The sequence below is a fragment of the Eubalaena glacialis genome, chromosome 1 (assembly GCF_028564815.1).
Source record: "Eubalaena glacialis isolate mEubGla1 chromosome 1, mEubGla1.1.hap2.+ XY, whole genome shotgun sequence".
Classification (NCBI taxonomy): Eukaryota; Metazoa; Chordata; class Mammalia; order Artiodactyla; family Balaenidae; genus Eubalaena; species Eubalaena glacialis.
This window is the reverse complement of record NC_083716.1, coordinates 16,805,244-16,831,602: the sequence shown is the minus strand read 5'-3', so window position 1 is coordinate 16,831,602 and position 26,359 is coordinate 16,805,244. Positions and strand designations below refer to the sequence as shown.

At 40.1% G+C, this 26,359-nt stretch overlaps 1 protein-coding gene and 1 long non-coding RNA gene across 5 annotated transcripts in view; one reads left to right on the top strand and one right to left on the bottom strand.

Annotated features, from left to right (window-relative positions):
* PLEKHS1 (pleckstrin homology domain containing S1) overlaps positions 1-4,309 on the top strand; it is a 22,433-nt gene extending 18,124 nt beyond the window's left edge. For 2 of the 3 annotated variants that reach the window (XM_061193165.1, XM_061193156.1), the window contains exons 12-13: positions 1,149-1,284; positions 4,005-4,309. In XM_061193165.1, coding sequence (XP_061049148.1) covers positions 1,149-1,284; positions 4,005-4,184 — 316 coding nt within the window. In that variant the 3' untranslated portion in view covers positions 4,185-4,309. The remainder of the gene's footprint in view (positions 1-1,148; positions 1,285-4,004) is intronic. The other variant, XM_061193175.1, reaches the window with a different exon arrangement.
* On the bottom strand, positions 1,257-26,359 carry LOC133093379 (uncharacterized). 2 transcript variants are annotated; one of them, XR_009701266.1, is made up of 3 exons: positions 26,209-26,359; positions 8,075-8,259; positions 1,257-1,304 (listed from the first exon to the last, which is right to left on the bottom strand). It is a non-coding gene; the product is annotated as an uncharacterized LOC133093379 (long non-coding RNA). The 2 variants fall into 2 exon arrangements; XR_009701267.1 differs by having other exon boundaries at positions 8,075-8,256.

Here is a 26,359-nt window from a genome sequence, read left to right as displayed (position 1 = left end):
TCTTTGATTGACGCAGAAATAAGGATACTGTTGTATAGGAGGGACAGCTGGGAGATAGGTGGGTATAGGAGGACCCAAAAGTCCAGGAGGCACTAAATTTCTGATTTTTTGAAAGTGAGGAAAAGTGGGCAGGAATACGTATGGTCCAAGGAAATCATTGCCAAACAACGAGCAGTGAGTATTTGATGAAGGAAGTCAGTGAGGTCAACAAGAATCTAAGGTCTAAAAGAAAATGGCATACCAGGGTCAGAGACTTCTAGACACCAGGTAAAAACCTGCTGGTCAGGGACTCAGACACAGAAGATCGTGTGGCAGAGAATTTTCTTAGAATGATCACTGTTTATTTGATTCTACATTCTTTTAAAGACGTTGTAATTCATTTTGATGGAAGATTACATTCTTAGACTAGAAGAAAGCTTGTTAATGTAAACGTCACACATCAATTATAAGTTCTAAAGGAGGGCAGGAAGCACAACCTGCCATTTTTCCAAACTTCCCACAATCTAAGGCTCAAAACATATTTGACGGAAACTATGGACCCCTCTACACCTGAGCTTGCTCATCTAATAATTCATCTATTTTTGCATGACATATTCACTGTGTGCTCACTTTAAATACTGGGTTTTTCCATACCGTCTTACGGAAAAACCGGAACGAACTTTTTGGCCAACCCAGTACTTAACACCTTCTGTTTATGGGGTTATAAAAAAGCATTTTTTTAAGGTGGTTCCATACTTCTGGGGTCTCAAAGCCAGTTGAAAAAGACAGTTACATAGACAAGTAAATATAAAATGCATTTGATCTGAATATACAATAAGCGAGGAGCTCACACGATGCAGTAGAAGTCCAGAGGCAGGAGAGATTAATTAAGGTAAAGGAAGGGTAATGTAGGAGGGCTTTGTAGAGGCAGTGTCATTGGAGCTGGAGTTTGGAGGAAGGCTCAGGCTCCAAGAGTAATGATAGAGGAAAGACTATTCCAAACAGAAAAAGGAGTTCGACTACTTCAGATGTAGTGCAATATAGCTAAAGAAACTAGTAATAGTAGCAGTAGAATAGAGTGAGGAGCCCCATCTGTATCTCCATCTGTGCCCCGCACTCCCAGCAAGCACCTTCTCACTCTTGTGTTGGATGCTGTACTCCCATTGCAGTGTGGCTCAGTGGGATGGCCCCCCGCACCTGGGATGCTTATTTTTTCACGGAGATCACCTTTTGGCCGTGAATGACCTGAAGCCCCAGAGCCTGGAGGAGTTTTCCTTGTTTCTCAGCCGGTCCATCCAGAGGGAGGTGAGTCCTGCTGATTGGCCCTGGTCAGGGCAAGAAGGAACAAGATCAAGGTCTTGGATGGTGTCTGAACAGTACTGTACTCTGAAGACAAATGAGACTCTTCAATCCTCAGCCACCATATGTAAATAAGAGAATAAGAAGTGTAAATAACACTTCATAAAATACTTCTAAATAACAAGAATGTTATTTTAGAACCCTTTTAAAATTCTTTTGTATCAAGTAGTATTTGGAGGGAGCACTTTGCTAGGAGACTGAACAGCTGGGTTCAAGACCTCAGACGCAGCATGACATGGCAAAAAAGAGCTTGCAGTGGAATCAGGCAGGCTCAGTGTTTACATCCAACCTCCTTTAACCAAATGGTGCCTCAATTTTCTCTTCTGTAAAATTAGGGATAATGATAATACTAGCTATTGGAGAATTAAATGAGATAATATGTAACATGCTTACAACAGGGACGGGCACAGATTAGGTACTCAGTATGGTTACTATGACCTCTTCTACTATCGGCTGGGGAATGCTGAACAGGTTTAGCTTTTTAAGTCTCCATTTCCTCATCTTAGAAATTGACATACCTTCCTGGCAGAGTTCTTGTAAGAATTATACTGAACACGTGACTATGTACCGAGTACGCATGTCGTTAAAAGGCTCGTCATGTTTCTGCCTATTAGTACAGTCTCCATATTGTTAACTCCTTTCCTGGTCTATTTTTATTTCTGACAAGCCATTTGACCTTGGGAAAGTCACTTCCTTCTCTGACAAGTCAGTTTCAGTTTCTTCTCTCTAAAGTGAGAGAGGGTTGGTTTTCAAACTGTACTTCTTGGACCCCTAAGACCAGGGCAGGAGGAGAGGGGAGGAAGAGGACGGTATTCTGGGCCTCGGCTAGTGAGAGCAGTGTATGTTTATCATTATTTTTTCATGTTGGAATTTCCTGTTACCTCACCTTGAGGAAACAGTAACTTGGCTTAGAATTTCTAAAAACCGCAGTACTGGAAGATCTCTCAAATTTCTTCCAGCTCTTAGAGTTTATGATTAAATATGTCTTATCTCTTCTGCATCACACAATAACTTTGTTGCTTAGACAAAAATTGTACTACCCCTACTATCTAAATGGGAAAACTTAGTAAGAATGAGGGAGTTGTCTAAGATACATAAATAGTTAGCGTTAGAGCAAAAGCACTCATTCATTCCTTCATTCCTTCACTCACTCACCATTTATTGAACATCTATTGTACGCTGGATTCTCTGCTAGGTCCTAGAGCCACAAAAATGGCCTCGGCCTGAGCTCAAGGAGCTTACAGATTAGTGGATAAAACAGGTATATTATGTGCTAGTTACAGGTGCAGTATGTGCCTTGAGATATGAACAGAGGACCATGGGATCACAGAGGAAGAATGAAGTTAATCTATTTGAGGGAGGCCAGAAAGGTGCCTCAGAGAACGGGATGCTTGACTTGGGTTTTGAAGACTAGGGTAGGAGTTTGTGTGGTGGCAAAGGGGAGCTTTTAGGAGTCCAGCCCAACACTCTAGTAACTGTCATATATTTCCTCTGCCAAAGACCCATGCTGCGGCCAAGTGTTCAATATAATCTTCTAAAAGTTACCAAACAATACGCTTATCCAGAGACCTAGGCATCAGCTCCGAAGCCAAGAAAAGGGTTTTTGCCTGGGAGCAGATCCAGGAGGAAATCCACCTGGGTGTTGCTGACTGCAGTTTATCAAGACTGCCTTCTAGATTGTGGAGTCACTTGCATAAGAGGGACTGACAGCCTTTCTTTTGGGCTCATTCTGCCAGCCCCCTTTCTCCCGGATACTATTGAGAAATACATGTGTTCACCAACATGATTATTGAAGATCAAAAAACTCCCCAACGAACATATGTATATGTATAACTGATTCACTTTGTTATAAAGCAGAAAGTAACACACCATTGTAAAGCAATTATACTTCAATAAAGATGTTTAATAAATAAATAAATAAATAAATAAATAAATAAATAAATAAATAAATAAATAAAAAAAAACAAAACTCCCCAACTTGCCCACCCCTACCATTCCTGATCTATTTCTTTATGTTAAAAACAAATATCCAGTCCTTTTTAAAATTCAAATAGCTGGTCCCTGGAAGGAAAAAGGATATTGGAAGATGGGAAGATATGGAACCAAAAAGAGGGGCAGTCAAAGACCCCTAATGTTTTACAGCAGCTGAACCAAGCAGATGTACTTTCCATCCTTGAGAATGAAGTTGACAGAAATGGAAATTTGGGGTGAGCGTGGGTAGGGACAGGGAGGGGAGAGAATGTGAGATTTTAAAAGGAGGGGGAGGAGATGTGCATGTGAAAGGGGAAGAGATGCTAGATTGCAGGAGAAACACATAGAACTTCAATTTCCTCCCAATTTTGTCAGGGGCTGGTCCTGTCTGGTGGTCTTATTTGGATTCTCTTGTTTCAAGAGGCTTTTTATTTCTTGGTACAAATGGGCCCATCTGGACAGGACTGATGTACTCTGGAATCTGCCCTAAAGGCTCAGGCCAGTGGAGGCCAGAGAATGAAAATCCTTCTTCCACCTGAATATATCAATATAAGTCATCCATCCTGGTTTCTTCCGGTCCAGATTTTCCTCAAAACCAGCTTCAAAGGGTGTGAATGAGGACAGACTGACACTGAGAACCAACGGTCCTAAGAATAGTCTTTAGTCATTTAATGTTCTTCTTTCTTGTGTTTTAGAAAGTAAAACTCACCATCGCTCGGATCCCAAATTCAGAGAAATTCCACGCAATAGCCTGTACATGCCACTTACAAGACCAAGGTATTAAACCTTCTAAACTGGATACGTCTGTACTGGAGAGGACACTGAAGAGGAATCTAGCCATTAAAAAGGGTCAGCAGAAAGGATCTGGAGAGTAACGTGCTGGGGCCCACTGCCGACGAGTGAGGATGGGCCCCAGACTCTGTGCTGGGCTCTGCCCCTCACCGCTGTGTGACAGCAGGCAGTCAGCACACCTCTCTGAATTTCTCCATCTGCATCTTAACAATGGGAATAACCATCCCATCTCTGGCTATTGCGTCAGGGATGTTGAGAGGCCCAAGTGGGATGGTGACTATGGAACACAGTGAAAATGTTAAGACCTTATTATCTCAGACTTTGTCCCAAACACCACAGACTGTGATTGGGTAAGTTTCTCATCTAAAATGTGCTGTGTGTTCTGTGAGGTCATGGTCCACACAGTCTCTTCTTTGTTAGGGAATGGACAGTTGGAAACACTCATTTTGGGAAGCCAAGATTCCCGAGAGAGATGTGATACCATATCAGCCTTCCCAGACACCTCCTGCTATTCATCACATCCAGAATGCTAAGACACAGTGACTTCTTGGAGTCAATGATCATCTTGTTTACTTAAAGACCAAGGAACAATTTTAGAAGTTGAAGCAATTTTAAGGTTATATCCAGCAAAGTTTGCTTGCTCTACAAGTAATAAGAGAACTGCTTAGCACTTCTAAGTTTGAAAGTTCTTAACTAATGGATGCATTAACTCATTGATCCTAAAAGGCCGAAAGGATCAAGTCTTTTTTCATAAATAAGAAAACAAATGCAGAGAACTAAAGGATGAATCAAATGGGGGAATGGTAGAGCAAAAGAGGGCTTTGGAAAACAGATCTTACAGTGTTGCCATTTCACACAGGAAGAAATCAAGGCCTCAGACGTTTAATGATATATTTTCTTTGTGGCTCCTGGTTTCATAGCTATTTAGTGGCAGAACCAAGAATCTAAAACCAGCTCTGAGAAACAGATGTCCTGATCTTCACTTTGTATTTGGATTTAGATTTGAAAAGACCTTCAGCACATAGATGAGACACTCAAATATAGTTCATTTTCTGTTATCTAGATTGTACAGAAAAGTATTAAAAAATTTTCATTTGCATGCCCTATTGGACCTACTGTCTCTTTCTTTTTCTTTTTTTTTTTTTTTTGGTAAAGCTAGATTGGAGTTAAGACTCTACTTTTTTCCAGTTTTATTGAGATATAATTGACATATAACATTGTTTTAGTTTAAGGTATACTGTATAATGATTTTATATGTGTATATTGACCTACTGTTTCTACTTCTAGGAATTTATCCTACAGAAATACTCACACAAATACACAAAGATATCCGTAAAAAAAAATTGTTCACAGTAGCGTTGTTTGTAACAACAACAACAAAAATCCTTTGGGAATTGCTTAATTATGATGACTTCATATAATTGAACATTCTGCAGATGTTCAAAGTTTTACATGAATGATTAGGAAAGACGTTCACAATATCTTAAGAATGAAAGAAGCAAATTGCAGTACAGCAGGTATAACATCATCCCACATTTACAAAAATAAATGACTGGTGTTGGTGCATATAACATTTTCCCAACCCTGGGCTTCCCTGGTGGCGCAGTGGTTAAGAATCCACCTGCCAATGCAGGGGGCACGGGTTCGAGTCCTGGTCCGGGAAGATCCCACACGCCGCAGAGCCACTAAGCCCGTGCGCCACAACTACTGAGCCTGCACTCTAGAGACCGCGAGCCACAACTCCTGAGCCCATGTGCCACAACTACTGAAGCCCGCACACCTAGAGCCCGTGCTCCGCAGCAGGAGAGGCCACTGCCATGAGAGGCCTGCGCTCCACGGCGAGGGGCAGCCCCCGCTCGCCGCAACTAGAGAAAGCCCACCCGCAGTGACGAGGACCCAACGCAGCCGAAAATAAATAAATAAATAAATTTAAAAAAATTTTTTCCCAACCCTAACTGGGGAGAGAAATCCCTCCCTCACAGGGGTTGTTATGATGTTGAAATGGATGATGTACAAACAGCCCCTGACACACCGCCTGGTGTGGAGTAAGCACTCAATATAGGTTAGTTATACTGCCGCTACTCAGACAATACCTTTTTTTGTCCAGAAGAACATACATCAAATTGTCAATAAGAATCATCTCTGAGAAGTATGATCACAGTTGGCCATTGGGGGGAGGCATTTCTATAATGTTTGAATTTTTCTCTCTCTCTTTTTTTTTTTTTTTTTTTTACTATGAGCACATGTCACATTTATAATGAAAAATAAATACAGGTGTGGTAAATAATATATATATTATTATATATAATATATAACTATATTATTTATATATATATTATATAAAATATAAAATATATATTATTATATAATTCTACTTATGAAGGCACACATTATTATATTATGTGCCTTCATAAGTAGAAACCAAGCCACCTTAGTGAAGGAAATTAAAAAACACATCAAGGTAAAACTGTCTGGGAATCAACAATGGGGGTGGGTACACCGCTTTGAAGCCAGAAGTCCTTCTCCTGTTTTGCTCAGACGTCTAAGCTGAGATGGACGGACAAGCGCTAGCTCCCAGGCCCTTCAGGTCCGCATTGAGTGGAAGAAGAGCCTGAAGACTAAGGCACTGGAGCGTTTACGTGGCTCACGGACGTGCTGGGAGAACACAGGGCTCCTGGCTCCCAGTCCATTCTCTTCCCTGTACAGTGAGGCTAGAGAGCCTGCTCCTGGCCCTCTCTTCATCCCAGAACGTTCCACCTGCAGCTGAACCATCTGGGATACTTGTTACGAAGATGCTGCTCTAGGGGCTTCTCCCACATGAGCGGTTTGTTCCCCAAAGGAAGTCTCAGGGCAGATTTCACGATCTCCCCCAACCCAAAGGTTCTGATTTGGTAGTTCTGTTGTGGGGCCCTGGAATCTGCCTTCTAACAACCAGGTGACTGGACCGCAGGTGGACCAGGGAGCACTTCTGGGGAGCCTCACCGCCCCCCACCCCGGGTAACGGGGAGAGGCCGGTGTCTCTTCTGAGAAGCTGCGGAATACGCACGAGGGTGATTTTGAGAGGAAAAGGCCCTTCGTTTTCAATAGTCCTGGAAGAGGCTGATGACAACCACCCCTCCATTCCCCCTCCAGAAAAGAACCCTGTTCCTGAGCACAGAAGCCTGGTTTCCCCTCTGCTCTCTGCCCCTGGGGAGTGTCATAGCCAGGGCTGGGAAGAAGCAACCTGTCCGGACTCCGTGTGCCCGCACGCCATTGGGCGGGAGAGGGGCAGAGGCATTTGGATGGAGAGCAACGTGGCGTGGGACTGCAGGCTGCTCCTCCTCAGCCAGTTTCATTCCTCTGCATCTCCCCCTTCCCAGAGCAGTAAGCCAGCAATTTTCCCCACGATTTATTTAAGCTATGTCCAGCCCAATGACGGCTCTTCTTCCTCCTAACAATGGTAGTGGCCCCAAGGAAAGCTGGTGACTGAACTGGTCCAGAAATCTGCTAACCGAGGCATTTGTCCCAGACCCAGCTTTCTGTTACTCGGCCAAGAGAACTGTAGGACAGCCTGCTGAGAGATGGGGGCAAGTCTCCAGGCCAAGGCGAAAAGGACATGTGCCTCATAGACATGTAATTCATCAGAGCAGAGAGGGTAGGATAGACCCTCCTCCCACTGTGCACCCCCGACCACACCCACTCCCATCCTCGGTGCAGAGAGTCATCTGTGACCTTCCCCTTCCAGAGTTGCCCTTGTTGTTCATTCCAGCCCGATTCCAGATGGATGAACATGAGTGAAGGTGGAGCTGGGGGCTGCAGAGTGATGAACTGTCCCTGCAAGAGATAGCCCTGTTCTGGGCATATTTCTGGAGGAAAGGAGGTAACGAGAATGGATTATAAGCTAGTCTTGGCCATCATATAACCTAGGCCTGAATCTGGTGCACTTCAGTCTTGCTGGGGAAGAAACCAGAGCTGACAATGTGAAGAGAATTACCTGGGCTCCCCAGCTCCGCGTGGCATCTCCAGCTTCCAGGTTGACATCTTTTCTGCCCTTGCTCAACTTTCCAACAGGGCATTTGGAGCTGCCACCTCTCAGCCACTCCCTCTTCCTAATGGTTGCATCATGCCTCCAGGACAGGCCTCAGAGGGTGTCTGTATCTTTCCACTTTGTTCTTTCTGCTGAGGACACAAACTATTCAGAGTGAAATCTAAATAGCAGCTGGTAAGATATGCAATGAACATGCAGGGCCAAATACATCTACCCTGACTCAAAGCTGCTGACATATTAGCATGGATTCCAGAAAGGTGCTTACATAACTGTGTGTGCGTTTGTGTGCATGTTGATGGGTTGGGGGGTGGTGGAGAAGACAGATGGGAGCAACAATAATTCTTTAATCAGCTGAGAAGTTGAAGCACTCAGTCTCCCCACCCCTACCCCTTTCTCTTCAGGGCTTGTGCCAAGTACTTTCCCTTGGGATGAGAAGGAGGATTTAAACTATCATAAACAGGCCCAAAGGGAGAGGGCTTTCAGATTCAGAAGCTGGATTAACTTAGATTTCTTTCCTGAAGTTGAATACACAGACATGCAGGAAATGTGTTTTATTGAAAAATCTCTTTAAAACATCTAAGTTGATGAAGTCTTTGTCTAATGACCAAGAATCTGGAAGGACCTCTGGAGCCATTCTCAATATCAACTCTGGCTAGATGGTTCTGGAAATCTAAGGGTTTAAGTGAACTTTGCACTCACAGGACTGGACTCTGGAGCTGGGCTGCCCAATTCAGTAGCCACTAGCCACATGTGACTTAAATTTTTAAACTAATTAAAATTAAATAAAATTTAAAATCTGGTTTTTCAGTTGTACTAGCCACACTGGAATTGTTCGGTAGCCGTATGATGGTAAGAGTGGCTACAGTATTGGACAGCACGGATGTAGAATATTTTCATCATTGCAGAAAGTTCTAGTGTACAGCCCTGCTCTAGAATGTTAAACCCCTCAGAGGGGAACAATTCACATCTGCCTTGCTCACTACCATATTCCTAGCACGTAAATACATTGCACTGCTCATGACAAGAGCTAATAAATACATGTTAAAAGAAGGAATCACTAAATGTGGGGTTAAATACCAATTCACAAGCATTATTCTATTTTGTTAATGGTTTCAAATAAAATATTCATATCAATGATTTTTATAACTTTTTTTTCTTTTGGTATGGGGTCAGATCCAATTAATTTAAAAGCCAAGTTGTGGGCCTTTTTAATATAAGTTGTTTTCTCAACAATTAACAGGTTTTTATGGACTAGTCAATATTGACTTGGGAGCTCTCCTGGGGACACAAAAGATATGCAAGATCTAAAACTCTTTAACAAGAGCTTATGACATAGTAAGAAAAAGAGGAAAATGACCAAACTGTGATCTCTCGTTTACCTGATGTCATTTGAGAAGTCACTCTCCTATAGTTTAAATTTTAAATTATGTTCATCATAATCTTTCTGAAATTTGTTAACACTCTCTTGCCTTCTTAAACTCTTCTTACTCAGGGTCATGGTGATGGGCATTATTTTACCATATTCTAAGTATTTTCTAAGAAGTACTGGGACATGGAAGACATTTACATACACACACACACACACACACACACATCTGGTCTAATGTGTCATTTAAGGCCAGCGTTTCCTTACCGATTTTCTGTCTGGATGACCTGTCCATTGTTACAAATGGGGTTTTATTTTTTAGTTTAATTTTTTAATTTTTTTAATTTAATTTTTTAAATTGAAGTGTAGTTGATTTACAATGTTGTGCCAATCTCTTATTTTTTCTTATACCAAATGATCCTGGACTGCTTTTGTTTATGCCATGGGCTGGGGAGGCAGATGGTGCCTCGCGTACTCACTGTACATACATTAAGGGTTAATACGCTATGAGTGTGTGTATAAGAGGTTTTATGAGGAGAGCCCATTAGTTGCTAGTACAGGCGTTCTGTGACATTAATTTGGGGTGCTCAGTTATCTTGATGGTGGTAGTGGAGATATTGTTATTTGCCTGCCTCTTGGTTCTCAAGTGTGTCCTGGAAAAATGAATGGGGGGACAAAGTAAAATTACTCTATGAGAAAAACTAGAGGACAATTAATTACCAAACTGTATGGTGACAGAAGAAAGAGACGGTGATGGAATGGAGTACAATCATGACTAGCATTCAGTGAGCTGAGCGTACACGCCCTAGTGAATCCTACAACAGCCTTGTAAAACCAGGACTGTCACTACCCCCAATTTTGTATGGGAAGCCAAAGCACAGTGAAGCTCAATAACTTGCTCAAGGCTATGGCTGATACATGACAGAGCCAGACTTTAAACCAGACTGGTTGGCTTTGGAGGCCACAAGTCTAACTCTACATCACACTGAAAGCTTCTTGGAGGAGGAAGGAACTTGAGCTCTGCAAGAGGATAATCCACAGGCGACAGTGACACAGGCAGGAGCGAGCATGGAGCATACTGTCCAAGTGCAGACAAGGAATGTGTGGATTGACTCAGATTTTTTGTACATCTCTGATTTCAATAATATCCACTCCTTGACTGGGCCTCTTGCCCAGGAGAACCATAAAAGTCGACACCTTCTGTTCCAGGAACCAGGGGAACTCTACGGAGGCTCCTAGTATGACTGGTTAGCGTGTTTCCTACCCCTCCTTTTAGATGGCCATCTGGCTCCGTATAACATGCAAGTTAACAAGCAATGCACAGCTCCAATGACAAAGGCATTAGGCTAGAACTCTGGACAGGAGATGAGTAATAAAGCATCTTTGACTTTGCAAACCTTTTCATCAAGTAGGAGTAATAGGAACACCTGCATAGATAACTACAAGGCAAATCTGATAGCCCTAAATCCTTTGTTAAAGTACAAATTCAGTGTTAAATGAGTAAAAGACTTAAAGGTGAATCCTATTTGGTAGGTTTGGGGAGAGCCTCATAGGAAGGGTGATTATTCATTTATTTATTTATTTACTTAGGTAGTTAGTTAGTTATTGCGTGGTGTGAGGGGTGAAATTTTACCTATGGAAGAATGAATAAAGTTTACTTGATTCTCTAGAACAGGCCAAATCACCAGTGCACAGACATCAGAGTGTAACTGCCGGGACCAAAGAAATTCTCAAGGCCCCATAGCTCTCCTTCCTTAACTCTTACACCATCTAAGCCCTTTGAATTGTCACCAACGGCACTTCTTAAGCACATCTTGGGTTCAGAGAACTGTGCCAAGCACTAGTGATATCAACAGAAATAAAATACCTTCCCTCAGGGAATTAATAATCCCTAATTAAGGGCGGGAGGGTAAAAATTGCTTAGGGGTAAAATTTTCCCAAATAGAATGGATATGTTGTCACACAAAAATGTGTACATGGATGTTCACAGCAGCATGACTCATCATAGTCAAAAAGTGGAAATGATCATCAATTGATGTACGAATAAATTAAATGTGATATATCCATACAATAGAACATTATCTAGCCATAAAAAGGAGGGAAGTATTGATATTTGCTATGACGTAGATGCTCCTTGAAAAAGTGCTAAGTGAAGAACGGCAGGAACAAAAGGCCACATATTATATGATTCTGTTTATATGAAGTGTCCACAATATACAAATCCATAAAGACAGAAAATAGATTAATGGTTGCCAAGAGATGGGGGAGGGGAGAATGGGGAGTGACTGCTAATGGTCTGAGGTGAAAATGTTGTGAAATTAGATAGTGGTGATTGTTGTACAACTCTAGATATACTAAAAACCACTGAATTGTACACTTTAAAAAGGTGAATTTACGGTGTGTAAATTATATCTCAATTTAAAAAATATAAAAGAAAAATGTCCCTCATAGACTCTAAACTGGGGTAAGGAAATTGGATATCAAGGCATCCCCCCAACCTTGAAGATAGGGTTCATTTATAGTTGATGAAGAATAAAGGCAGGAGCAGCCTTTCCCATGACTGACTAAGCAGTCTTTTCTAAAACATGGCTTCATGTGAAGATGATAAGAGTATCCTGTTGTAAGAAACAGTGGATCACCTGATTAACATCTTTAATTCCTTTATAGGTGTTAATTCTTATTAACATCAAGTCTTAAGATAAAAGTACCTCAAGGACCAGGGATCCCATTTAAAGTCTCATTTATACTAAGGTGCAAATGACTATATGAGCCTTAGAGCAGCAGGATGGTAAGAGAGGATAAGAATGCACTCAGTGCCTAGAAGGGCAGGATGTGCAGAGCTAGACTACAGAAAACTAGGAAAGATACCAATAAATCATCCAAAACAAATAACATAATTAACTTATCAAAGTAGCTACTGATACTGGCTAAAGTGCCCAGAAATTATAGTCCCTCCTCTATAGTCCCTCCTCTAAAGCCTTCTTCTAGGAACTGCTGGGAAAACATAACTGCTGTTTTTGTTCAGAGTCATATGTAGGACTGACAGGATTTTCTTGTGCTCCAAGGAAAGGTAACTCCTTGATCAAATTGCTTTTTGCCTTGTATGCTTATCCAATCCTGCTGTCTCCTAAATTGTTTTGCAATCCCATTATCTTGCCACAAAAAAAATCGCACAAAATTTAACACTGTAGCAAAAAGGTCTTCCCAAAGCCTAAACAAGGCCCAAATCAAGAGGATCCAGCTAGGAGATCAGAAGCTCTAGCAATGAGCTACGAGGAGGAGGAGGAGGACTTGAACTCAAGAAGAGGGAGATCTAGGAAGAAATTGGTCTTAACCAATTACAGCTGGCTAGCAAGATGCTGACAGCTCAGATCTGCCTGGATGCTGTGATCCAACTTTTCTTTAATTAATATTCTCACACTTCCAAACAAAGTGGGTGAAATCACAAAAGCTCTGCCAGCATTCCTCTCAGCTTACATAAGCCAAACTTGAGCTGCGTTGTGGATTTATTAGGCAGTGCTGTGAACATTTTAATGCAGTATTTATTTACTGAGCTGTATAAATAGACTTGATACTAATGACACCATCATTTTAGGAAAGATGCTCCTCTTCATATGTTGGCTGTTAGACATTTGCACATTATTCATTATCTTCAAAGCATTTTCCACCATCCCCTCCCCCTTGCACTCCTTCCCTCCTAATTTTTTGAATCTGAGAGTATAGATGACAGTCCAGATCATTTAAACCATATAAGAATTGCCTGGTTAACTCTCTACGATGCAGGAATTAAATGAAAAATAAGAGTAAAGCTAATCAGAGCGCTGTGAGTATTTTTAATATAGTATTTGCTTACTTGGCAAACACTTGACCCCCAAGGTCCAGCTCAAATGTCATCCTTCTCTATCTCTTCGCCTCCCTTTCTCAAGTAGAATTGATTGCCCCATCCATGTTTCCACATCAGTTTGTATCCATTTCCTCTGTAGCATGTAAATCTATTACTTCTTTTGTCAATATATCTGTTATTCCATACAAGTCTGTGGATTCTTTGCAAGCTAAGCCATATCTTGGTCACCTTTATATTGTTAGGATCTGTAAGAGTGCTCAGAATAATAAGTGCACGTCGAATTAAAGTGAAATATGAGGTTACAGTCTCACAAAATGGGGCCTTCCCCAAAGTGCAGCTACACATGCCCGCAGCACACCAAGTCTCCACTTGGTTTTGGTTATGAAGATGAGTTCTTAGGGCTGGATACTTCAGAGATGCTGGGGTGATAGAGTTCTAACATTTGTCATCAGCAAAAACCCTCCACTTTTCTCTTGAGTCAATAAAAGAGTATTTACTCAGTGCTGCTTAATAAGGCTTGGTGCTTAGAAGTTGTAGAAGATACCTATTTTATTCTTTAAGATGTAGAAAGGAATGGAAAGGGGTCTGGTTTTTTGAGCCTCTCTTCAATAACACTAGGCACTGCTTTCTGCACATTATTCCATTTAACCTTCTCAACAACTCAAGGTAAGTACTACCAACCTCATTTTAAAGATGAGGAAAATAAAGCTCAGTGAAGTTAAGTAATTGTCCCAAGGTCACAGATTCAAATCCAGGTGACCTGGCTCCAAAACCCATGCACTTACCTTATGAAGCACAGTCTTCGGGGTCCCACTGATCTGTCATCTAGCTTCTGTTTGACCTTGGGCCTGGAACATTCACTTCACCTCCTGGGCCTCAATTACTACATCTGTAAAATGGGAATGATACTACCTCTTTTGGACAAGTGATAGCCTAAGTTTTTAAGGAACCCTTGTAACCCCATCAAGCCTGTCATTCTAAATCTACTCGGGGAGATGTGACTATCATGAAACTAGTATTGTGTAACATAAGAAAGAATGAATCTAAGTGTTAAAATCTACCATATAAACAAAAAGTAATGCAGGAATTCAGAGGAAGATAACATGAATGTAAGCTAATGTTCTCAGAGAAGCCCCCCTTGGAACAGAAGAGGGATAAATTGGGACTAAAAGAATGAACGAGATTTGGAAAGACAAAGGAAGAGCAGATTGAACAAAAGAAGAAAAATGTCTGAAATGAGCATGATAGTGAAAAGAGCACTGCACACTATGATGACGAAAACTACCGTTTATTGTGTGTTTATTATATAGCAGGAAGAGTGCCAAGCACTTTGTAAGCATTACTTCATTTAATCCTCGCACTAATCTTATGAGGTTAGCTATTTGAGTATCCCCATTTTACTGATGGGAAAACTAAGGATCAGAGAGGTGAAGTGATTTGCCCAGGGTCACACAGTTATTAAATGGTAGAACTAGGAATCTGACTCCATGCTCTTGACTAACCAGGAAAGATGGCACATGTCAAAGAAGTTATTCAGAGGACTATGGAAAACCAGATGGCTTCTGTAGTCACCGAGATTATCAGTCTATGTGAATTAATTTTCCCACAAAGTGTTAAGAAATGTAACACCTTAAAGATAAATTCCCCTAAATTCCTATAATTTGTCCTACCCTTTGAGGGAACAAAGGGTAGGACAAACCCAACTTATTTGATTTGACCTTTTCTGGGTATTCACTGCATCATCGTATTTTTGCCAATGTCAATAGATTTCATTTTTGTTTGTTATATATCCTGATGTCATCATAAAGTCAAGGTGGTTTCCTGTATCTACTTTTCTTCCCTTATGAAAATTATCCTTTCTTCCTCTTTTCAAAGTTAATAACTAATAACTTTTTTACTTAATAACTCGTCTATTATTCCATGTTGAAAAAACAACAGTGAGGAGGTTGGCAGTGAATAAACAGATTTATTTCTTTAATTCCATCTGATAGATGGCAGCCAGATGAAGTACTTTACAGAGACACATTTCCCAAGGATTCTTTAGAGGAAATAGTTCTTTGAGATCTTTGTAGTCCAAATTTCTTTTAATTTCATTTAACAAAGAGTGCCAAGTTTTATTATTATTGTTATAATTTCTAAATTAATTCCTCATGTGCCTATTGATATTTTTTTCTTTTTGTCTCTTTCTCCCAGGCTTTTAACTCTCAGCGCTTCTCTATGAGCTCTTTAACTAATACAACTCTTTCTATATGTTAGTGTATCAGAGAATCTGGTTCTCTAGAGGCTTTGGTTCTATCATATATTTAGTCCTTGTATTCTAAGCAATTCAAGAATTTAAAGCTAGACCTCTAACATAGAAATGACATGATATAAGAAGTCCCTTTTCACTGCACTGCACAAAATGGAAAAATCAAATGCTATGACTATGTGGACCAGGGGTCAAGAAGTGATCTGGCTTCAAATTAAGCCACCTTTGACCACTGGCCCCTTTGGGTTCAGAGAGAACTACTCTTTAGAAGATCACCACACTTTGAAGCGTCCCCATCTGCTTTCTTTCATCTGCAATGACAAAAACTCAGTCAACCTATCACCCAACTTCAGGGCATAAATGTTGTGCCTTCAAGGTTGGGGCCCCCTACACTTGGTGGGAGTTTGTGCCCAGAGTGTGTGGCAGTCGCTTGAAGATTCAGTGACCATCAGGTGAAGCTGCTTTTACACGTTGCATTGACTTTCTCAGGATGTCAATTATTAAAGACCAAAATGAACACCCAGCAAAGGGTAAGTCTTTCCAGACAGGAAAATTCTGGATTCCATGGTTCTAGATGTGAAGATTACCATTTGGAAAGGAAGTAAAGTGTGTTGAAAGTCAGCATTTGATAATAGTTACTCTTCTAGCTCTGAGGAATATAAATGGACAGAGGAAGGTATGGTGAGGTGGTGGGGAGTCCACTCCCCATTCCAACTCTCCCTGGTGCCCTCATGCGAAAATTCTGCCATGCAACCCCCCATCTGTGAGTCCTGATTAGGCAGGGGCACCACAGTGCATAGCCATTTCCTGTCAACCTACCTGGCCCTGGAGGGGGCCTCATACTGAAATACATAACCAAAGTATCTTAATACGACATAAATCCATTGGAAAAAGACATGGAGAATTATGCAGATAGCACTTTCTTGAAAAATGACTGGCAGGTGGAGAGGAATTGGACAGCAGTTTCCCATATGTGAACTGCCTTTCATTTCAGGTCGGAAATAAAACCAAACTTAATCATCGCGGCAGGACTGAATAACAGTATGCCTACGTGTTCAGTCCTTATGTCGACTCTTTCCCAGATTAACATTTGCCAAGAAAAATAGAAAGCTACACTTAAAACTGAAGTTGCATAGTTCAATGCAAATCTGTAGATGTGTATTGAAAACCTACTATGTGCAAGACATCCTGAAGATATAAAAGTGGATGAAATATAACCCTTCTTTCTATTGCCACCTCAGGCATTGCAAATTGTCAAGGTGAACACCTGGCTGCAAACACATGGGCTGAAGATTTGAAAAATAAAAATCAATGTCAAAGCCAAAATCCTGTCCTTATTCTCAAATCGATGACCAACCTCAACCTGAAAGCGGGAATAAGATCTAAGTATTAAATGCTCTTTGGCCTTGGTAAATCCTCCAAATTTCCAGTCCTGGCTGCTTGCTGACCAATTTGTATTTGTTTAAGAAAAACCATTGGTTCAACAAATATTTCCAGCACCTATTACGTTCCAGGGACTGTTCAAGGCACCAGAGCTGTAGCAATAAACAAAAAAAAGCAAAAATATTTGCTTTCATAGAGCTTACATTTTGGTAAAATCATCACCTCCAGCACAGAAATTATAATAGTAGATGTGTTTTCCATACAAAGTTGACAGAGAGTATGTATTTTCTGCCAGTACTTTCTAGGAAGAATTTTTATTGACTGACTTCTGAACTGAAAATAAACTCTTCTGATTTTCCCTCGGTGTGTCCCATGGATACCTGAAGTATACAAGTTAATAAACTTCTGTTTGTTTTTCTCTTGTTAAAAACAATGAAACAAACTCTTCTAAATAATACTGTTGATGAAAAATTAATCAGACTATCTAAGAAAGAAATGGAAAATTTTATTTGAGCCAAATTGGAGGATTTTAACCCGAGAAAAGCATCTCAGGAAGCTTTGAGAATTGTTCCACCTGTTAGAAGTCAAGGCATAGTTATATAAATTTTTGAGACAGAGGGCTATACATTAAATGACGTACTATTGACAGTTTACACAATCCAGATCTAAACACCATCATGGCCCCTTACAAGATTAAGAAGGAATGTTATCTTTTAAGGAGCTGTCTTATTGATGCTAGGAGAATGGTGCTCTTTATGGTTGAGCAGGTATTTCCGCCGATGGGGAGGTTTGGTCGATGTATAATGCAGATACACAATGCACAGTAGTGGGGAGAAAGGAGGCCAAAGGGCAGAGAAAATTTTTTATGTCTGAATTATTCTTGTCTTGCCATAAAATATGAATTTTATTTCATACTCTGCATACTGGTTACTATTTAATTAAACCCTTATTTAAAAAAATTATGTACTTACCCTAAAATTAAGTATAACTATGCTATTGATTAAATACATATATTTTAATTAATCATTTAAAAATTTAAATACACTTAACATGCTGACAATATCAACACACTTTCGTGAATTTGCTGTGATCTTAGGTCTTGCTGGATTGCGGTTTCTTGGCTTTCGCCTCCCAGCAAACGTAATCTCTTGAATAACTGGGTTTTGTCCTGAGAAGTAACAATCCCACTTGTGTACCCTTGTAAAGGCCTCAAATATTTTTCACTTCATAATTTTGCTGCATTTGCAAAGTAGTTGGAATGGATCAGACATTTCCTAGCAACAACTTGTGGATATAAAAAGTCTGGAATTTAACATTCCAATGATAAAGTGCACCATTTGGACAAAGGAAGAAATTAAGAACTTGCAGAGGTTTGCATTTATCAGAAGAACTAAAAAGAGAGTAATGTTGCCAATGCATTTAACAGTGGGGTTCCCAAGGCAGTGGGGTGCTGGTGGACAGCAAAACATCTGGATGTAGTCTGACCTTCACCATGACTCACTGTGCAACCTTAGATGAATGACAAGTTCTCTGGGTCCCCATCCCTCTCCACTTTAAACTCACATCTGGCCTCCAAATAAAGAGCCTTCCCTCCCAAACGATTTGATGAAGTAGATTGGATCTCTGTGAGTAATCCCGTTTAGTTTTAAATAGAACCAGGTGGAACAATCCATCTTAGTGATAACATTTTGACTGATGTTGACACTAATCTCAGGAATTTAAAACAGCTCGTGTCCTTTTCAGTACCAAAGGTCACTGAAATGATTTCCTTCCATGTACAAAACGATTTTAATAGAAATTTAAAAATCACATTACCTCCCCTAGGTCTATTCTGGGAATCAGAATGATCAGAATTGGAATCGGCTAAATCCAAATTGATAATGCTGGGAAATTCACAGGACTATAATCCTCTAGATAAAACAAGGGTGAGAGACTGGGCTGGTGGGTTGTTTTCAAATGGTTTCAAGATCACATCTCCCTAGTTTTCTAACTCATTTCTTCAACCATGAAAATAAATAATTGCACAATATTTTCAGAACTTAAATCAGGCTGAAATCAGGCAATAAGACTAAAAACAAATGAATTTATTCTGCGTCTCTTTCATGTGCCCTTATTTTTTTAAGGCCATATTTATTGGAAATCTTTTAAGTTCAGTGAAATTTTCAGAATCATCTTGTTAAGTAATGGTTTGTATTCCATTACATAATTTTTTCCCATAAAAATTGCCCTTGAGGCTAACACTGGCAATTCTCCCCCATCAGACTGAGAAAACACTCCTTAACAAGACTGTGAATTTTTTGTGTGTTTAAAAAAATTTTTAAGCTAAGGGAAGGCCTAAAGGCCGAAAGATACCAGGTGAGTTTTTTTTTGGTTGGTTTGGTTTTGGGTTTTGTTCTTTTTCCAGAAAGCTCACGCAGTTAAAGAAAAAATGCCACAGCTGTAGTTTCCCAAATGCTAGGAAGTCCAGCCGGTCAAAGCGTCAAGGCCTCACAGGTATAGGTGATGATAGATTCTGACATTTTGTCCTGACAAGATATAAAGCCTCCCAGAAATAATGAGGATCTAAAGGATAAATATGCCATGTTTTCCTTTGGGCTATTTGAGATTGTGATTGACTAGGGTGTGGAAATTCTTCCCAACCTGCAGGCCTATGGAATACCTCCTGGGAATACAGGATAAACATTTATTTATTCTAATGGATGTTCTTTGGATCATCTGTTAAATTCACTTCCAAGAAAATCAAATCCCTTTTCCCATTCATTTGTAATTTGTGAAAATATATAAGATCTGTACATGATGTGTGGTGTGTGTGTGTGTGTGTGTGTGTGTGTGTAAAGCTTATATTAATTTCTCCTTCTGAAATTTTCAGTTTTCCTCATGACTGGACAGAAATTCAATCTCAAATAAATTGTGTTTTCAATCTGCCTGCTTATAATAGTAAGAAAGCCTCTGACTTAGTCTAACATGGACTCACGTGACAAAGGAATGCTAAGCTTACAGGAACATTAATATGAAATGCAAGCCACCTCTTTCTGAATTATACATTTTTCATAACTCATTTTATTTTTAGTATTCATTTATATCATAGCTTATAATATGAAATGCGGTAAAATAATAAAGCTAACTTATTTTAGGCTGGATTCCTGTTTAGTCATGAGGAAAATCCTGAAAGTTTGCAGAGAAAATAATTGATTTCAATTTTTTTTAATCCATAAAAATTACCTAGAGCTGAAATGAGTTGTACCAGCGCTAAGAAATAAATTGGGGTACTGGTCTACATGTGACAAAATCGAATGCATATTTTTCACAGTTATATTAACCTTCCTATTATCTGTACTAGGGAGATTTAATTGATGTAGCTCAGTGTTTCTCAATCTTGGCTACAATTTAGAATTCTCTGGTGAGCTTTTCAAAATATACCAATGCATGAGCCCCTCCCCAGACCAAATTGAATCAGAATCTCTAGGGGTGAGGCTTGGGCATCAGTACTCTTGAAAACATTCCATGTTGTTCTAATAAGCAGCTGAAGCTGAGGATCACTGATTTACAGAGAATCTGACCCTAGAAACATGAATGATCACATGGTCTATGGTCTAGAAGATGCCATTGCACATCCACTACCAGCAGGTAGCAGTAGAGGGAAATAAAAAACCAGGCCAGATGCCAGCCCTGGTTAAGAAGCCTGGCCAACGTGTTACCAAACCCAGGTCCGGCTACTCGCCGCTCGAAAGCCAGTTCTCGAGAGACAAGTGTTGGTAGGAAAGGAAAGTTGCTTTATTTCGGAGGCCGGCAACTGAGGGGGTGGGGAGAGGGCGGATGCCTGTCCAAAGGCCGACTCCCCCCTCCCCCGACAATCAGGGGGCAAGAGCTTTTATAGACAGAGGGAGGGAGCTACATGCAGAAACAATACAGTCAGCTCTGACAGTCATCTTGAAATTGGTCATCGGTGGTCTGACCAGTGTCATCTCGATTGTTTCGGGCATAGTTAATCTTCAGTTCCAGGGTCAGTTTGTTTCCATTTCTTTGAGGCCAATTCTCGGAATTGTGGCAGCTTATGTCGTGGCTACAGCCTGGTCATCATGTAGTTCACTTCTTCCACCTGGTGGGGTTTCAGTATCTATAAGACAGCTCACAGGATATGGCTCAGAATATTATCTATAGCCCTTAAGGAGGACCTAAAGGTCCTTGACTATGCTTAATGACTAAACTATTATTATTTGGTGTCCTTTGGCTGTTTTCCTCTGTTTCTGCATTTCTCACTTGTCTGATTAAACTTATTCTTTGGCTAAAGTTTTTCCACGGACAAAAGGCAGGCTGAGGACATGGCGGGGCAAGGACCATAGGGTCCTGCTCCACTTCAAATGTACATTGGGCACCAAAAGGAATCTTGAAAGACTGGAGGACTTCTTAAAAATTATTCTCAAGGTTGTGTTCTTTGACTTTTTCTGAAACTTATCTTTGGGTCTGATATTTGGGAAGTTCAACACATTAAACCAAGGCAAGATATATGAAAGCCTGGAAAACGGAATGGGAGGGAAAAGAAATCACAGATTAAAAGATGTTTCTTTCTCAAGGACTTCTTTGCTTCCAAAAAATGCAAAGTTATTGAGAGAAATATCTGTATCTATCTATGTCTGTATTTATGTTCTAAATGTTCAAGACTTTGGAAAGAACCATGGAATTTAAAATTAAAGGTGAAGGAATCTTGATGCCATGGCAGTGTAATCTTGAGCGAGTTAATCTCTATGACCCCCAGTTTCCTCATTTGAAAAATATGGCTTAGATGGAAAAACAATCGAAATGCAAACCACATACAAAATTTTCAAATGTGCAACTGCTAATTATTTTCTTTAAAGTTGGTTTTCGGGTATATTGGAATTTCAAGGTCAATCCCTCAGCTACCATTTTTTGAGTGTCTCCCATGTACAGAGCCCTACACTAGGGGCTTTGATCTAATGAAGACCCTGACTTGTTACCAAGAATGGTTAAGAATACTCATCACAAAAGTAGCCATTGTTCTAAATACTTGTACATGCCTTGACTTTTTCTTAGTCTCAAACTAGCTAATAAGGAGTTAATAGTTCAATTAAAATTACTTAAATGTGACTAAAATAGGACATTCTCTTCTCAGCAACTGGAAAGAGTGCTGGCTTCTGGAGAACAGCCGAGTTTTAAAATGTTTATATACCCATGTCCTCCTGCCCCAAAAGGCTTAATAAAGATTCTGGTTGGAATTAAATATACAATATGGTGACTAGACATTTCATTTTTACTGAGATGCAGTCTAATCCCCTTAGAGTATTGCATTTCATCTATGTAAATATCTACAATTTGCAGATGCCTGTCCCTACTCCAATAAATTGCAAAAGACTGTTGATGATATTTGGCCTCCCAAGAGCTCACAGATTTGTTTACAAACTGTATCCAGTATTATTTTCAAGCTCTGCAATCAGAATTGTGAGTCTCGGCAGTCAGCTGCTTGGGCATTTCATAACACATAGCCTTGGACTGATAACTTGACTCTTGTTTGAAAGCCTTAACCCCTCAACTGAACTGTAGTTACTGAAGGGCAGGTACCAGGACTTCTGTTTCCTGTCTGTCCTTACAGTCTCCTATATGTCTCATTCATAGCAGAGAGTCAAAGATTCTCCCTAATACAGAAAGTACTGGAATTGGATGGAGTATGGGAGGCCATTTGATCTAACAGTCTCATCTTCAGAGTAAGGTTGAAAGACTCCAGAAAGTCAAAAGACATGCCCATGGTAACTCAGTAGCAAAATGAGAACTTGAACCTAGCACTCCTAACCCCCAGATTCATTGGATGAATTGGTAAGAAGCATTAAACATCTCATAGAAGATGTGATGGTTTGAAAGTCTGCCAGGAACAAAAAAGGAATAAAAAGTGTGGTATCATTCTATTCCCCCAGCTCCCTACAGGTTCCCGAAGATGGAATGACACTAGGTTACCGGTCTGAGTAGAACACATGAAAACAGAAGTAGTGGCATTTGGAGGGATATAAGGATGTGGAACAAAAGTGGGAGGGGTCTTCTATTCCAACCTACCTCCAGGAACTTTCCCAGCTTGTGCAGACCTGGTTCTTGAAAGAGAACAAACTGATAACCAAAGCTCTAAGTAAGGACTTTTAGGACATCTGCGTATATTGGTCTGGTCTGGATTTGGATAAGTGAGGTGAGTGGGACAGGGATTTCTAAATAATAAAACACTAGACAAGCAAAAAGGAGATTATTGTCTATCATTTATTTTAATCCAAAAAAGGCATGGCTTTCATTTGTACTTTCAAAATTTGGGGTCAGAAGAAAACAGTACCAAGAACGGTACAAAATTCAATCTCATGCTCAACATCACTAATCATTAGAGAAATGCAGATCAAAACTACAATGAGGTATCACCTCACACCAGTCAGAATGGCCATCATCAAAAAATCTACAAACAGTAAATGCTGGAGAGGGTGTGGAGAAAAGGGAACCCTCTTGCACTGTTGGTGGGAATGTAAATTGATACAGCCACTATGGAGAACAGTATGGAGGTTCCTTAAAAAACTAAAAATAGAACTACCATACAACCCAGCAATCCCACTACTGGGCATATATCCTGAGAAAACCATAATTCAAAAAGAGTCATGTACCACAATATTCACTGCAGCTCTATTTACAATAGCCAGGACATGGAAGCAACCTAAGTGTCCATCAACAGATGAATGGATAAAGAAGATGTGGCACATATATATATAATGGAATATTACTCAGCCATAAAAAGAAACAAAATCGAGTTATTTGTAGTGAGGCGGATGGACCTAGAGTCTGTCATACAGAGTGAAGTAAGTCAGAAAGAGAAAAACAAATACCATTTGCTAACACACATATATATGGAATCTAAAACCAAAAATGGTTCTGAAGAACCTAGGGTCAGGACAGGAATAAAGACACAGACGTAGAGAATGGACTTGAGGACACGGGGAGTGGGAAGGGTAAGCTGGGACGAAGTGAGAGAGTGGCATGGACATATATACACTACCAAATGGAAAATAGATAGCTAGTGGGAAGCAGCCGCATAGCACAGGGAGATCAGCTCGGTGCTTTGTGACCACCTAGAGGGGTGGGATAGGGAGGGTGGGAGGGAGACGCAAGAGGGAGGAGATATGGGGATATATGTATACATATAGCTGATTCACTTTGTTATAAAGCAGAAACTAACACACCATTGTAAAGCAATTATACTCCAATAAAGATGTTTAAAAAAACAAAAAACAACAAAATTCAATCTCAGCTTTTACAATGCAGAATGGCCATATTTGTTCCCTTCATCACAGGAAAGCCCCAACTTACTACAAGTGAAGTTCTCTCACTATTTTCTCATTCTAAGGTACATAGAAAGTACATATCTTTTACTGGATTCAAATCCACACGTGCTAAATATTTCAAAGGCTGACAAAACACAAGAACAGAAGGACAGCTTTTTGAGTAATCCTCGTGTAATGTAATGATTTCAGGCATTCCAGCACTTGAAGTTTACAAAGTTAAATGTCAGTTTCAACTCTGTTACTTGATTCATGACAAGAAATCAATGAAACACAGTTACAATTCAACCAATGAAAAGCTACTATACTTAGAAATCCCAGCTTCTTCCAATGGACTTTTTATTTATTAACAGCCCCTCCCAACTTCCCCTTCTCCTCTATAAAAGTTTCCTCTCTTTTGTTTTACTAGACTTGCATGTGGTTCACCATAATTGCATGTCCTGAACTGCAATTCTTTGCTGCTCCCAAATAAACTTGTTTTGCTGATAAAATAACTAGCTGTTTTATTGTTTGAGGTTAATAATAGTCAGTAGGTAAGCAGTATTTGTCAAAACCTATAAGGACTGTATAAAAGTGAAAAACTCCCTAAGTTAGCAACATAAACCTTTATAAATACACAAAAAACAGAACTGTTTTCTATCCAATTCATCGTTCCACAAAATGTTCATTTAATCCATTCAGTGGATTACTGACCACCAAACAACTTTAATTATTGATTGTTTTCTTCTTGGAATGTTCCATTCTTCAATCCCATTGTTTATTTAAAATGATCCTATTTTTGATAGAGTTAATTTGGTTTAAGTTTAAGTACGTATAAGAATTTCTTTCTTCTACTCCTATCCATGAAAAAAAAAAGTTTAAGAGATGGGTCATTACAGAATACAAAATGGAAAGCATAGGGGCTTTTTTTTGGTTGTTGTTTGTTTGCTTGTATCTTGAGTTATTCTCAGATACCAGGTTTTCAGGTGTACCTGATGTTTTATCTAACACCATGAGGTGGGTTGTCTTTCTGCCCCTCTGTGGGTCATTTCTGATTATCTTCTGGAAGCCCCTGCACATTGAGTCCCCAGGAGAGAAAACCCAGAAACATGGGCTTGCATTTTGGGGATAAGCCAGCTACCTGGGTAGGCATTAGATCTCAATGTTTTTCCACCTCAGATTTATAGTACTATTCAAAGTCAGCTGCATTTCCTGGACCCACAACATGCAAACTGTGGGTAGTGAGCTGCTGTGTCCACCACGAGGCAGGGAAGAATGCCTCCATCATGGAGAGGAGGCAGCTTGTGCTAGAAATTCACTGCAGTAAAGTCTGCTGAGAGACCCCTAACAAAGCCACTTCCTCATTCAAGCTTTGCTTTCAGGTGTGTCATCTTTTTCCTTGTACATAGTACTTATATTCTTAAGCCACCAGTAGATGAGCTTCCTAATTTACTTCCTTTCTGTGACTTATGGTGATGGTATCTTTCATGATATCTGACTATGTATCATAGCAATGAAGCAACTGTTTCTTTCAATATTTGTACACACATATTTCTTTAATGTTTCAGGATGCTTAGAACTAAGCAACACCCACATTTCTTGGCTAATGATGCAAGTGCTACAATACTGTTAAATTTTATCCTTTCCAGGGAGAAAAACAGAGATCTGAGTCCTATGGATTAAAGCAGTGATTCACTAATTTTGGGAGGCATTAAGAATAATCTGCGTCCTTCCTCCTTAAATACAAAAGCAAAAAAACCCCTGCAGATTGAAAATCCCCAGATTCCCCCTCCACCCATTGGAGATACTGATTTAGGTCCAGGAATTTGTCTTTTTTTTTTTTTTTTTTTAAACTAGGGCCCCAGGTAATTCTGAGAAATGCCCACAGATCATACTCTGAGAAACCCTGGAATGAAGGAGAGCTGTTTTAGCTATACTCACCCCTTTATTAAGCTGTCATCCGAGCGATCTCTAAGCTCAGAAAGAAACCCATGAGGAGTTAGAAAGTCCTTCTGTGAGTGAACTGAACAGTCCACAGTGGGAGGTTTCTGGATGCCTCGGAAGAGATAAAGGCAAATGCTTTGTTTCAAAA